At 42.6% G+C, this 14,483-nt stretch overlaps 1 protein-coding gene across 8 annotated transcripts in view; it reads left to right on the plus strand.

Moving 5' to 3' along the window:
• The window catches only part of aff4 (AF4/FMR2 family, member 4), a 123,997-nt gene that overhangs the window by 41,474 nt on the left and 68,040 nt on the right, over nt 1–14,483 (plus strand). For 7 of the 8 annotated variants that reach the window (XM_070878120.1, XM_070878114.1, XM_070878113.1 and 4 more), the window contains one exon: nt 6,814–6,881. The exons of the other annotated variant lie outside the window; for it this stretch is intronic. In XM_070878120.1, the coding sequence (XP_070734221.1) occupies nt 6,829–6,881 (53 nt within the window). In that variant the 5' untranslated portion in view covers nt 6,814–6,828. The remainder of the gene's footprint in view (nt 1–6,813; nt 6,882–14,483) is intronic. 8 annotated transcript variants of the gene reach the window in all.

The raw sequence follows: 14,483 nt of genomic DNA on the forward strand, positions 1-14,483 counted from the left end.
TACAATTCAAGCCATCCGTTCCAGGGGATTTATCTGCCTTTAGTCCCATTATCTTACTGAGTACCACCTCCTTAGTAATTGTGATTGATTGTGTTAAGTTTCTCCCCCCTATAGTCCCTTGACTATCCACTGTTGAGATATTGTTAGTGTCCTCTACCGTAAAGACTGATACAAAATATTTGTTCAGAGTTTCTGCCATCTCCATGTTCCCCATTACTAGTTCCCCGGTCTCGTCCTAGGGGACCAACATTTACTTTAGCCACCCTTTTCCTTTTTATATATCTATAGAAACTCTTGCTATCTGTTTTTACATTTTGTGCTAGTTTACTTTCATAGTCTTCTTCCCTTTCTTAATCAGTTTTTTAGTTGTCCTTTGCTGACTTTTAAAAGCTTCCCAGTCTTCTGTCCTCCCATTAGTTTTGGCCACTTTGTATGCCCTTGTTTTTAATTGGATACCGTCCTTTATTTCTTTAGTTAGCCATGGATGGCTATCTTTTCTCTTGCATCCTTTCCTCCTCACTGGAATATATTTTTCTTGAGAGTTATGAAATATCTCCTTAAATGTACAACACTGTTCATCTACCGTCCTACACTTTAATCTATTTTCCCAGTCCACTTTACCCAACTCTGCTCTCATACCTTCATAGTCTCCTTTATTTAAGCTTAGTACGCAGGTTAGGGATCCAAATTTCTCACCCTCCATCTGAATTTGAAATTCAATTGTGCTATGATCACTCATTCCGAGGGGATTCTTTACTAGGAGATTGTTTATTAATTCTGTCTCATTACACAGGACCAGATCTAAGATGATAGCTTGCCCCCTGGTAGGTTCCATTACATACTGCTCCAGGAACCCGTCCCTTATGCACGCTATGAACTCTTCCTCAAGGCTACCCTGACCAATTTGATTTGTCCAATCAATATGGAGATTAAAATCACCCATGATTGTTCCTTTTTTTACAAGCCCCCACTATTTCCTGGTTTATGCTCCGACCAACAGAGTTGCTACTGTTAGGGGGCTTATAGACTACGCCCACCAGGGATTTTTTTCCCATTATTGTTCCTTATCTCCGCCCAAACTGTTTCAACACCCTTATCATTTGAGCCAATATTGTTTCTTACTATTGCAGTGATTCCATCCTTTATCAATAGAGCTACCCCCCCCCCCCCAACCTTTTCCTTTCTGTCTTTCCTTCCAGATTGTCAAGTACCCCTGAATATTTAATTCTCCGTCCTGGTCACCTTGCAACCACGTCTCTGTAATGGCTATCAGATCATATCTGTTTGTCTCAATTTGTGCTGTCAACTCATCTATTTTGTTACAAATGCTACGTGCATTTAGACAAAGTGCCTTTTAAGTTTTTTTTACCCTTTTTTCCTGCTTGTTTCCTCTTTCCTTCAAACTCACTTACTTTATTTTTGCTTTCTCATTCCAGCTTTGCTCCCCTCCCTACTGAATCTATTTTCAGGTTCCCATCCCCCGCCAAGCTAGTTTAAACTCTCCCCAGCAGCACTAACAAACCCCCGCTGCGAGGATATTGGTCACTTTGTTAGTTTCTTCTAATGGAGTTTCCGAATTTCATTATATGATCGTACAAGTTATTTTTGCACATGTAATGTATTGTGTTCAGGAAAGAAACAGGATAAATTGATCCATAAAAGCAGACTGAGAAACTTGAAGAAATTAATGAGCGCTAATGAGAAAATAAAACCTGTCCTATGTCCAAAACAAGCAAAGGTAAATGATAATGGGGATGTGGTGACTGCTGAAAGCCTAAACCAATATTTTGCAATATTTTCACAAAATTCATAAGTATTTTCAAGAGCATATTGAACTCTGGTAACATCCTGGAAGTTGAAAAGCAGAGGATGCGGCTTTTGTTCAAGAGTGATACGGACAAATTCAAATTATAGAAGTCTTAACTCAATTGTGAGGAAATTGTTTGAAACTACAATGAGAGGTGGTTGAAGGAATCATCTTGAGTGGGTTAATTAGAGATAGCTAACACGGTTTCAGGAATTGCTGATCGTATTTAACCAATGTACTAGATTTGAGTAAGTTCTAGATCCTAATAAGGGCAAGAAGTTGATATTGCATACCTAGATTTCAGGCAAGTATCGGGTTACTGCAAAAGATCTGAACATATGTGATAGATGGCAATGTTTTGGATTGGATTAGAAATGAACTGGTTGGTAGACAGTAATGAAAATGTATTTTCTTTGTTGCCAAGAACTGGGCAACCCAGCAAGCCTGCATTTATTGCCCCCACCCCAAGTTGCCCTGAGAAGATGGTGGTGGACTGCCTTTTTAAACTGCTGTGGTTTGCTAGACCATTTCCCCCAAAAAATTAGAAGTTAAATACATGAGATAGAACTGGAGTTGCCAAATTGGGAAGGGGTGGCAGCATTTTTTCTTTGAAGCACTGCAGTGAACAAACTGGCAGTTTTTGTGGTTATTTCAGTCTACAATTTCACAACTTGATATGGCGGCAGATTACTCGCGGCCTCTGGGTTGTTGATCGCTAAACTTCCATATCCTATCTGACTGGCAGCCAGTTGTTAGTGCTGTGTCAAAGGCTTCAGTGATGGGACTGCTATTTGTAATTGTTATAATGATTTGGCACATGGAAGTGTATTTAAAGTGTCTGTTTGTAGATGACATCAAACTGGAAGCAGTGGCAAATGATGTACATTAATGTGTATAAATCCCAAAGGATCCATAGAAGTTGGATCTATGGGTAGAAAAATGGCAGGTGCAGGTTTGGTAAGTGTAAGATGAAGACATTGGATAGAGGAAAGGATAGTTAAGGTTATGCACTAAATAAAATATATGTATGATGTTGCAGTAAGAAAAATCTTGTCGTGGAGTTTGGATGTGTAGGTCACTAAATAGAATGTATTGCTAGAGGTGTAATTTCTAATGGTCTTAAAGTATAACTGGCCTTTGTGAGACCACATTTTTTGTGCTTTGTACAATTTTGGTATCTGGTTTTAAGGGGGATGTTAAGTTATTGGAGGAAGTGCAGATAAGGGCTATTAGATTAATTGTGGCACTCGGAGGACATAACTTTGAGGAGAGTTTAAATACCCTGTAACTTTCTCATGAACGGAGAAGACTGAGCAGTGATTTGATAGAAATATTTATCTGGCGGACTTGGAGAATGTAGATTCAGAAGTTTTACCACCATGCAGAAAATTCAGGTACAATGGTTTTTACATTAAGTGCGAAAAATAAAGATAGTAAACCCAGAAAAAAAGTAAACGGGATAAATATGCAGTAGATTACCAGCGCACACAATGGCATGAGAAAATTTGCAAAGAGCCTAGACAAGTGCCAATCAAGAAATAGGATTCTGGGCATTCTATTCTAAAATACACCAAAGAAATCTTGTGGGAAGTTTAATAGGTTGGTTAGATGGATGAGTGGTCTGCCTGAATGTTAATACAATCAGGAAAAATATTATATTATTGCAGTTTGTAAGAACTTGTGCACAATTTGGCTGCCCTGTTGACTTACGTAACACAAGAGCTTTTTGGGATGTCCTGAGGATATGAAAGGCACTGTATAAATGTAAGTTATTAAACTATTCAGGGTAAAACCTGGGCCTAGTTACAGTTCTCTTTTTTTCCTTCCTCATCTTTACTTAGTTTAGGAGTGAATTCCATTTAGCCTACTTTCCATTATTCGTGTCCATGAGATACTATCGGGTGTGAGAGGACAAAGTTGCACATAATTTGCCCATCCAACTTGAAAAACCGATTATAAAAGCAAAATATTGCGGATGCTGGAAATCTGAAATAAAACAGAAACTACTGGAAATACTCAGCAGGTCAGGCACCATCTGTGGAGAGAGAAACAGAATTAACGTCTCGGGTCGATGACCCTTCTGTCCGAATTGGAAAAAGTTAGAGATGTAACAGGTTTTTAAGCAGGGGTAGGGGAGGTAATAACAAAAGGGAAGGTCTGTGATAGGGTGGAAGGCAGAAGAAATGAAGAGACAAAAGGGATGATGGTGCAAGGCAAAAAGTTATGGTAATGGGGCAAGTTAAGAAACAAAAGATGAGTCTAGATAAGTTGTAAATGGAAATGGCAGAATCATCAACGGCTAATATGGAAAAGAGAAAAAACACACAAAGAAAAAAATAGGGGCAGGAGTTATGGTCTAAAATTGTTGAACTCGATGTTGATTCCAGCAGGCGGTGAAGTGCCTAAACGAAAGATGAGGTGATGTTCCTCGAGCTTAAGTTGAGCTTCGTTGGAATAGTGTAAGAGGGCGAGGATGGAGAAATCAGAGTGGGAGTAGAGCGGAGAATTAAAGTGACAGGTGACCGGAAGCTCAGAGTCATGCTTATAGACTGAACGGAGGCGTTCTGCAAAACGGTCATCCAATCTGTGTTTGGTCTCCCCTATGTAGAAACCACCACGTCGGGAGCAGCGAATACACTATATTAAATTGAAAGAAATACAAGTAAATCGCTGTTTCACCTGAAGGAGTGTTTGGAGCCCTGAATAGTGGGAAGGGAGGAAGTGAAGGGCAGGTGTTGCATCTCCTGCGCTTGCATGGGAAGGTGCCGTGGGAAAGGGAGCAGATGTTGGGGGTGATTGAGGAGTGGACCAGGGAGGGTCGGGATGCTGAAAGGGCATGATGTGTTTGGTGGAGGGATCACGCTGGAGGTGGCGGAAATGGTGGAGGATGATCTGTTGAATGTGGAGGCTGGTGGGATGAAAACTGAGGACAAGGGGAACACTATCGTGTTTCTGGGAGGGAGAGAGGGGAAGGGGTGAGAGTAGAAGTGCGGGAAATAGAATGGACACAGTCGAGGGCCATGTCAATCACAGTAGAGGGGAATCTTCGGAGGGAAAAAGAAGACACTAGTATGTCAGAACAGATGCGGCGGTGACGGAGAAACTGGGAGAATGGAATGGAGTCTTTACAGGAAGTGGAGTGGGAGGAAGTGTAGTCTAGGTAGCTGTGTGAGTCAATGGGCTTATAGTGAATGATTGTCAGTAGCCTATCCCCAGAAATGGAGAGACACAAGTCGAGGAAGGTAATCCTCTATTATTCGATTGTCAAACAAGGGGCTAAGTCCTCTTTGGGGAACTGCTGTGAAACAATTGAAAGAGAAAACCTGAATTGCAACAATGTTATAAGTGAGGGAATGTAGTCAGTCTTAATTGGTGATAGAATAACAACATTGCTACCTGAATTTGAGATGTCTTGCAGATTCTTAAGCCTCTTGGTCATATCTTATTCCAAAAAAGTTGGTGTGTGTGTGTGTGTACACAAAGGTAATTTATATAGCATCTTTCACGACCACCAGCCGTCTCAAAGCGCTTTATAGTCAATGAAGTACTTTGAGTGTAGTCACTGTTGTAATGTGGGAAATACAGTAGCCAATTTGCACACAAGCAAGCCCCCACACACAGCAATGTGATAATGACTAGATAATCTGTTTTATTGTTATGTTGATTGAGGGATAAATATCGGCGAGGTCACTGGGGATAATTCCCCTGCTCTTCTTTGAAATAGTGCCGTGGGATCTTTTACGTCCACTTGAGAGAGCAGATGGGGCCTCGGTTTAACGTCTTATCCGAAAGACTAAGGTGACATCAGGGAAAAATAGAAAAAAGCTAAAGACACTATATCTGCGCGAATCATTCGCAACAAAATAGATGAATTAATAGCAGATAGCAGATTTTCTAATCAATTGTTCATTTGGAGTGCTATGATTGGTGAGTTGGCACAGCATCACTGGTTACTGTATCTGACCTCTGGCTGTGGATACCCTCTCCTTGATTGTTCAGGTTCAACATATCCCTTGATCATTTTACCCTCTGACTGGTGCCATACTGTATTCATCCTCCGGAGGTGTCACTCTTCCACAGCTCTTGAAACTTTGGGTCTTGCAATGGCGTTTGGAACTTGGCACCAAGCTTTGTGCTCCTCCACCTGCGCCGAGTGCTCCAACACTCTTCTAGGCCCACATTTGGTCCTACTCCCTCTATCATTCTGAAGTCTGTCCTGGGTTTCCTAACTCTCTTTATCATCCAGCCCAAAAATGCCCCGTCCTTAATAGTGGCACAGTGAGTGGTGCTGTGAGAGATGCCCTGGCACTGTAAATTGTTTTGGAGTGAATTATATCCTCCACCATACTGAGCCAATGTGCAATTTCTCCCCCTTTTTTTTTCCCCTTACTCCCTTGCATGAGATATTGCCTCATGTACTGATTCTTTTGTATTTTCATGGTAAATAACACCATACAATTTTCTTTGCATTGCAATTTTTTCCCCCTTCTATGTCTGGGATACTGCTATACCATTGTGGAATGCCAAAATTTGATGACTTTCCTGTTCCACTTTTGATCATGTGAGAATATTTGCTGACATCAAACACATGAAACAGCTACTTGGCTGGTGTCTGCAAGAACAGCAACTGCAGGCACGCATTGATCCAAAATGGATAAAACCCGTCATGAAGTTGAAGATAACTATATTGCGGAAATGCTTCCAACAAGACTATAATCTCTAAGATGCATCAATAGCATTAATGTGTGTCCTCATGCAATTTTAGATATATATCTATGTTCTATGTTATGAATTTCTACAAGTTTGCTTAACAACATATAAGGCCAGTATTTACTGTGGCAGAATATGTATAATAATTTTTTGTGTATGCCATCCACTTCCTGTCGATTTCATACTTTACTTTTGGTATCGCAATTTTGTCATGCCTACTTCCAGATGTCAAACTTATGTCATGTCTGGATATTACTTTTATCACGGACTGAAAGATATATACACTTACCTTTCAGTCCTGCCAACAATAGATGGTGCCGCTTCTTCAAGCTCAGTCTCCCAGGTCCATTCCTCTAGATGCCAGGTAAATTTTTATTGTTTCATTTCTTCTGTGATCAGTGAAAGAAGTGCAAATTTCTGAAATTGTAATAGCATTCACTTCAAAATTTTTAGGATTTCCCCTCCCTACTTCTCTGGCCTTCTGCAACACGCACCATTCTTGGCTACGGTGGAGGAGAGGTGACTTGTTTCCAGGCCATGTGCTATAGTTGTGTTTTAAGAGACCAGCAGGAGTTGTGTGAGTAGTTTGGGATAACACTTGGGCTTTTACACTAGCTTATTTTCCTCGGGTTTAGCATCACCAACCACTCCATAATCGAATCTCTCATCCCCAAAGAACCAGATTGTGCCTTTACCTGTGCAGTATGTCTAATATATTAAGTCTTGTGTCACAGTTGTGTGTCTACAACACAAAAGAATATAGGCTTATTTGATTTTGGGGCAATGCGAGTTGAAAAACACCTCCATATTTGGAACTCCACATCCTTCTTCCTGTTTTTAAAAAAAAAAAGTGACATACCAAGAGTTCCCATAACGTTTGGCTCATTGAGAGCAGAGTGACAGGAAATGCACTAATGTCTAGGTAGATACAGTGAGAGTCAACATCAAATGCTGGCATTGGGGACTAGGGCTTTCTGAAAGATATCATTTGCCACCAAGTGATCTTGTGCTCAGTGGAGTAAATATATACACAATATTGGATAACAACTACTTGTATTTATATAGCACTTTCACGTCGTGAAACATCCCAAGGCACTTGAGGCGAAAATGTTTACACCGAGCCACATGAGAGATTAGGGCAGGTGACCCAAGGCTTGGTCAAAGAGATAGGTTTTAAGGAGGAAAGAAAGACGGAGAGGTTTAGCCAGGGAATTCCTGAGCTTAGGGCCTAGGCAACAAAAGGCACGGACACCAATGGTTGAGCGATTATAATCAGAGATGCTCGAGGGAAGAATTAGAGGAGCGCAGATGTCAGAGACAAGGAGGGGCGAGGCCATGGAGGGATTTGAAAATCGGATGATGATTTTGAAATCTAGGCATTGCTTAACCAATGTTGGTCAGCGAGCACAGGGGTGATGGGTGAGCGGAACTTGGTGCATGTTAGGACACTGGCAGCTGAGTTTTGAATCATAAGTTTACGTAGGGTAGAATGTGGGAGGCCAGCCAGGAGTGCGTTGCAATAGTCATGTCGAGAGGTAACAAAGGCATGGATGAAGGTTTCAGCAGCTGATGGGCTGAGGCAAGGGTGGAGACGGATGATCTGGAGGTTGAAATAGGTGGTCTTAGTTATGCTGTAGATATGTGGTCGAAAGCTCATTTCAGGGTCAAATATGACACCAAGTTTGCGAACAGTGTGGTTCAGCCTCAGACACAAGTTGGGAAGAGGGATGGAATCAGTGGCCAGGATCTGGAGTTTGTGGCAGGGAGCTAAGACGATGGCTTTGGTCTGCCCAATATTTAATTGGAGAAAATTTCTGCTCATTCAGAACTGGATGTCGGAGAAGCAGTCTTTGACAATTTAGTGACCGTGGAGATGTCGCGAGAACCTATCTCTGTAATCTCCTTCAGCCTCACAACACCCCCGCTCTCTTCTCCTCTCTCCTCCCCCCTCTCTTTCCCCCCTCCCCCCCGAGATGTCTGCGCTCCTCAAATTCTGCCCTTTTGAGCATCTCTAATTATAACTGCTCAACCATTTGGTAGCTGCTTCGGCCCCAAGCTCTGGAAAACTCCCTCCCTAAACCTCTCTACCCTCCTTCATGATGCTCCTTAAAACACACCTCTTTGACCAAGCTTCTGGTCACCTATGCTAATTTCTACTTATGCTGCTCGATGTCAAATTTTAATCTAATAAGACTTCTGTGAAGCGCCTTGGGACGTTTCACTATGTTAAAGGCGCTATATAAATACAAGTTGTTGAGGTAGAACTGGGTGTCATCAGCGTACATGTGGAAACTGACGCTGACATGTAGATGAGAAATAGGGGGCCACGGATAGATCCTTGGAAGATACCAGAGGTAATGATGCGAGAGCAGGAAGAGAAGCGTTGCAGTTGATTCTCTGGTTACGATTAGATAGATAAGAATGGAACCAGGTGAGCGCAGTCCCACCCAGCTGGATGACGATGGAGAGGCGTTGAAGGATAGAGTGGTCAATCATGTCTTAAGACTGCAGACAAGTCAAGAAGGACGAAGAGGGATAGTTTGCCTTTGTCACAGTCACAAAGGATGTCATTTGTGACTTGGATGAGAGCCGTTTTAGTACTGTAGCAGGCGCGGAAACCGGATTGGAGGGAATCAAATGTGGAATTGCGGGAAAGATGGCACGGATTTGGGAGGCGACAACACATTCAAGGACTTTGGAGAGGAAAGGGAGGAGAGAGAACCGTTAACAATGTCAGCTAACATAGGAGTCAGAAAAGGAAGTTGGGAGGTCAGCAGTTCATGGGAATAGGGTCAAGGGAGCAGGAAGTGGGTCTCATGGACAAGCTGAGCGCGGAGAGGTCATAAAGGAAGATCGGAGAGAAACTGGAGTAGGATGTGAGGTCAGGGCTAGGGCGGGGGAGATCCTTAGAGGAAGTTCGGCCCGGTGGGCTAGGGGAAACATAGAAAATAGGTGCAGGAGCAGGCCATTCAGCCCTTCTAGCCTGCACCGCCATTCAATGAGTTCATGGCTGAACATGAAACTTCAGTACCCCATTCCTGCTTTCTCGCCATAACCCTTGATCCCCCGAGTAGTAAGGACTTCATCTAACTCCCTTTTGAATATATTTAGTGAATTGGCCTCAACTACTTTCTGTGGTAGAGAATTCCACAGGTTCACCACTATCTGGGTGAAGAAGTTTCTCCTCATCTCGGTCCTAAATGGCTTACCCCTTATCCTCAGACTGTGACCCCTGGTTCTGGACTTCCCCAACATTGGGAACATTCTTCCTGCATCTAACCTGTCTAAACCCGTCAGAATTTTAAACGTTTCTATGAGGTCCCCTCTCATTCTTCTGAACTCCAGTGAATACAAGCCCAGTTGATCCAGTCTTTCTTGATAGGTCAGTCCCGCCATCCCGGGAATCAGTCTGGTGAATCTTCGCTGCACTCCCTCAATAGCAAGAATGTCCTTCCTCAAGTTAGGAGACCAAAACTGTACACAATACTCCAGGTGTGGCCTCACCAAGGCCCTGTACAACTGTAGCAACACCTCCCTGCCCCTGTATTCAAATCCCCTCGCTATGAAGGCCAACATGCCATTTGCTTTCTTAACCGCCTGCTGTACCTGCATGCCAACCTTCAATGACTGATGTACCATGACACCCAGGTCTCGTTGCACCTTCCCTTTTCCTAATCTGTCACCATTCAGATAATAGTCTGTCTCTCTGTTTTTACCACCAAAGTGAATAACCTCACATTTATCCACATTATACTTCATCTGCCATGCATTTGCCCACTCACCTAACGTATCCAAGTCACTCTGCAGCCTAATAGCATCCTCCTCGCAGCTCACACTGCCACCCAACTTAGTGTCATCCGCAAATTTGGAGATACTGCATTTAATCCCCTCGTATAAATCATTAATGTACAATGTAAACAGCTGGGGCCCCAGCACAGAACCTTGCGGCACCCCACTAGTCACTGCCTGCCATTCTGAAAAGTACCCGTTTACTCCTACTCTTTGCTTCCTGTCTGACAACCAGTTCTCAATCCACGTCAGCACACTACCCCCAATCCCATGTGCTTTAACTTTCCACATTAATCTCTTGTGTGGGACCTTGTCGAAAGCCTTCTGAAAGTCCAAATATACCACATCAACTGGTTCTCCTTTGTCCACTTTACTGGAAACATCCTCAAAAAATTCCAGAAGATTTGTCAAGCATGATTTCCCTTTCACAAATCCATGCTGACTTGGAACGAAGGGAATAGGCAGAGGCGGCTTAACGATGGTCTCAATCTTGAAGACAAAGAACTCCATGACCACCTCACACATTGTCGGAGGTGAGGGTGGAGACTAGGGAGAGGGGTTTAAGAAGACTGTTAGCAGTGGAGAATAATAGCAGGGGTTTATCTCTGAATTCCAGAATAATTGATTATAGAATGAGTCGGAATAGTGAACAACTTTGGCAGAGAGCAGGACCCGATAATGCTTTCTGTGGTCCAGCCAGATCTGGCGGTGAATGGCTAAACCAGTTGCCGTGATACCCGTTCAAGTCGGTGTCCCTTCGACTTGAGGGAGCGAAGATGGGGCCTATACCGAAGGAACAGCCAGGAAGAGAGAGTAGTTGTTTTAATAGAGACTAGGGCATCAAAGGTGGTGGTGATGAGGTGATTGAGCAGATCGGTAGCTGCAGAAATGTCATGGTAAATGAGCAATATTCAGTACAAACAGTTTCTTTGTAAGACAAACTTTATTCTCAATATTAAAACAACCAAGGTATTTTTCCCGTATTAACTCTAAACATAAAATTGTTCCTTGAAACCTGGTTGCTCACTTATGTGACGAAATGCCACCATAGACCCTCTTTTTAAAATAAAGCTATGTACCCAAGATGGACCTTTAATCCTGGCTGGGAGAAAGTTAGCTGAAGAGAAACCACTCAAAATTCTTTTAATATGTAGTGAAAAAAGGACATTTAAAAACTATTTATCTCAACTATATTAGATGGGTACATTGTCAGTTGCATTGGGTGTTTGAATGGAATGGCTAGATTCATTGGTCTGTGTCAGATACTTTGACCTGTTACATGGGACCCCACCCATGTACACTGGCAACAATCAAACAATGCCGAACTAGACCTTCCTGAACTATTTGTATCTCTGCTTCGTTCTGAGATATGAAAATTATCAGACAGTAACGCATATCTTACAGAAACAGCTTGCTGTGATCAGCAAGAAGGAATCCTACAAAAGTCTTTTTTATTCGTTCATGGGAGATGTGCATCACTGGCAAGGCCAGTATTTATTGCCCATCCCTAATTGCCCTTGAGAAGATGGTGGTGAGCTGCATCTTGAACTGTTGCAGTTCTGAAAACAAGACTTTATTGAGCAATGTTAGTAATCATAAAGCATGCAATATAACCTTATGAGTTGGCTGGCAGACCCATTTTGGCTAACCATTCTAGCTGAATCCCAGCATGCACTGATTATTTAGCCAAGTTGTTCTGATGGGAAAGGGTGTGTCTTAAGAGAAGTAGTGGCAAGGATTGTGGATGCATTGGTTGTAATTTACCAAAATTCCCTGGATTCTGGGGAGGGCCCAGCAGATTGGAAAACTGCAAATGTAACGCCCCTATTTAAAAAAAGGAGGCAGACAAAAAGCAGGAAACTATACACCAATTAGCCTAACATCTGTTGGGAAGATGTTGGAGTCCACTATTAAAGAAGCAGTAGCAGGACATTTGGCTAAGCAAAATTCGGTCAGGCAGAATCAGCATGGATTTATGAAGGGGAAGTCATGGTCGACAAATTTGCTGGAGTTCTTTGAGGATGTAACGAACAGGGTGGATAAAGGGGAACCATTGGATGTGGTGTCTTTGGACTTCCAGAAGGCATTTGACAAGGTGCCACATAAAAGGTTACTGCACAAGATAAAAGATCACGGGGTTGGGGGTAATATATTAGCATGGATTGTTTTCTATTAGTTAGCCAGAGAGTCGGGATAAATGGTTCATTCTCAGGTTGATCACCAGTAACTAGTGGGGTGCTGCAGGCATCAGTGCTGGGACCCCAACTATTTATAATCTATATTAACGACTTGGAAGAAGGGACTGAGTGTAACATAGCCAAGTTTGCTGAAGATACAAAGTTGAGAGGAAAAGCAATGTGTGAGGAGGACACACAAAATCTGCAAAAGGACATAGACAGGCTAAGTGAGTGGGCAAAAATTTGGCAGATGGAATATAATGTTAGAAAGTGTGAGGTCATGCACTTCGCCAGAAAAAAAAATCAAAGAGCAAGTTATTATTTAAATGGAGAAAAATTGCAAAGTGCCGCAGTACAGCGGGACCTGGGTATACTTGTGCATGAAACGCAAAAGGATATTATGCAGATACAGCAAGTGATCAGGAAGGCCAATGAAATCTTGGCCTTTATTGCAAAGGGGATGGAGTAGAAAAGCAGGGAAGTCTTGCCACAGCTATATAAGGTATTGGTGAGGCCACACCTGGAATACTGTGTGCAGTTTTGGTTTCCATATTTACGCAAGGATGTGCTTGCTTTGGAGGCAGTTCAGAGAAGGTTAACTAGGTTGATTCCGGGGATGAGTGGCTTGACTAATGAGGAAAGGTTGAGTAGGTTGGGCCTCTACTCATTGGAATTCAGAAGAATGAGAGGTGATCTTATTGAAACGTATGAGATTGAGGGGGTTTGACAAGGTGGATGCAGAGAGGATGTTTCCACTGATAGGGAAGACTAGGACTAGAGCTCGTGATCTTAGAATAAGGGGCCACACATTTAAAACAGAGATGATGAGAAATTTCTGCTGAGGGTTGTAAATGTGTGGAATTTGCTGCCTCAGAGAACTGTGGAAGCTGGGACATTGAATAAATTTAAGACAGAAATAAACAGTTTCTTAAACGATAAGGGGTTATGGGGAGCGGGCGGGGAAGTGGAGCTGAGTCATGATCTTATTGAATAGCGGAGCAGGCTCAAGGGGCCGTATGGCCTACTCTGTTCCTATTTCTTATGTTATGTTCTTATCTGTTAAATCTGTTTTGTGGAACTAGAGTTGGTTCTATGGTAAACATTTATTGTCTGTTTGCAGTTACTAACTGTTCTCACATGAGTTTTTACCCACAAGCTTATAATTCAGATCTTGCACAGCCAGTAACTGAAAATACCAGATTTTTCTAAATGTATTGGTGGGAAGATCTTTTCTTTTCAAATGTTACTTTCTCACCACTGTTGATCATTTGGGGGCCAGTAAATGCTCTACTCCATTGGCAGCAGTGCACTTTGGTGCTGACATCATGATGTCTTCACATGCTGGTTTTCTCTCTATGATGTCATTAAACAGTGCTCTGACCAAAATATCACAGCCTGTCTATGCATCATGGAATGTGCTTGTACAGTGCACCCAGTTTACAGGAAAACCAGCTACATGTAAGATAACTATAGTGAAGTGGCAGTTAACATTCTCCCACTATTAATTTCTGGTTTTGACAGTTATTAGCTACCAAATCCAGCCAATTTCAGATTAGGTGTGGTCAAGTCACCCTATTGTGCATCATGAAACTAATGCAGGTCAGTACTTGATACATTATGGGATGTTCAGGGGATACACCCCTGCCACAGCACTGAAATAACCTGTATCAAAGTCACAAATGCCATCCTATGTGATTGACCATGGTAAGCTATTCCTCCTCATCCTTCTCGACCTGTCTGCAGCCTTTGACATGGTTGTCTTCAACATCCTCCTTCAACGCCTCTCCTCCAAAAATCTGGTATTTTCAGTTACTGGCTGTGTGAGATCTGCATTACAGCGCCTCAACCGGTTGTCCAGCTGGGTGGGACTGCCCTCGCCTAGTTCCATTCTGTCCAGTTGTAGCTAGAGAATCACCTGAAAATGCCTCACTTCCCATCCCCACACAATTTCCTTTGGAGTCCCTCAAGGATCTGTCCTTGGCTCCCTTCAATATCACATC

The sequence above is a fragment of the Pristiophorus japonicus genome, chromosome 4 (genome assembly GCF_044704955.1).
Source record: "Pristiophorus japonicus isolate sPriJap1 chromosome 4, sPriJap1.hap1, whole genome shotgun sequence".
NCBI lineage: Eukaryota > Metazoa > Chordata > Chondrichthyes > Pristiophoridae > Pristiophorus > Pristiophorus japonicus.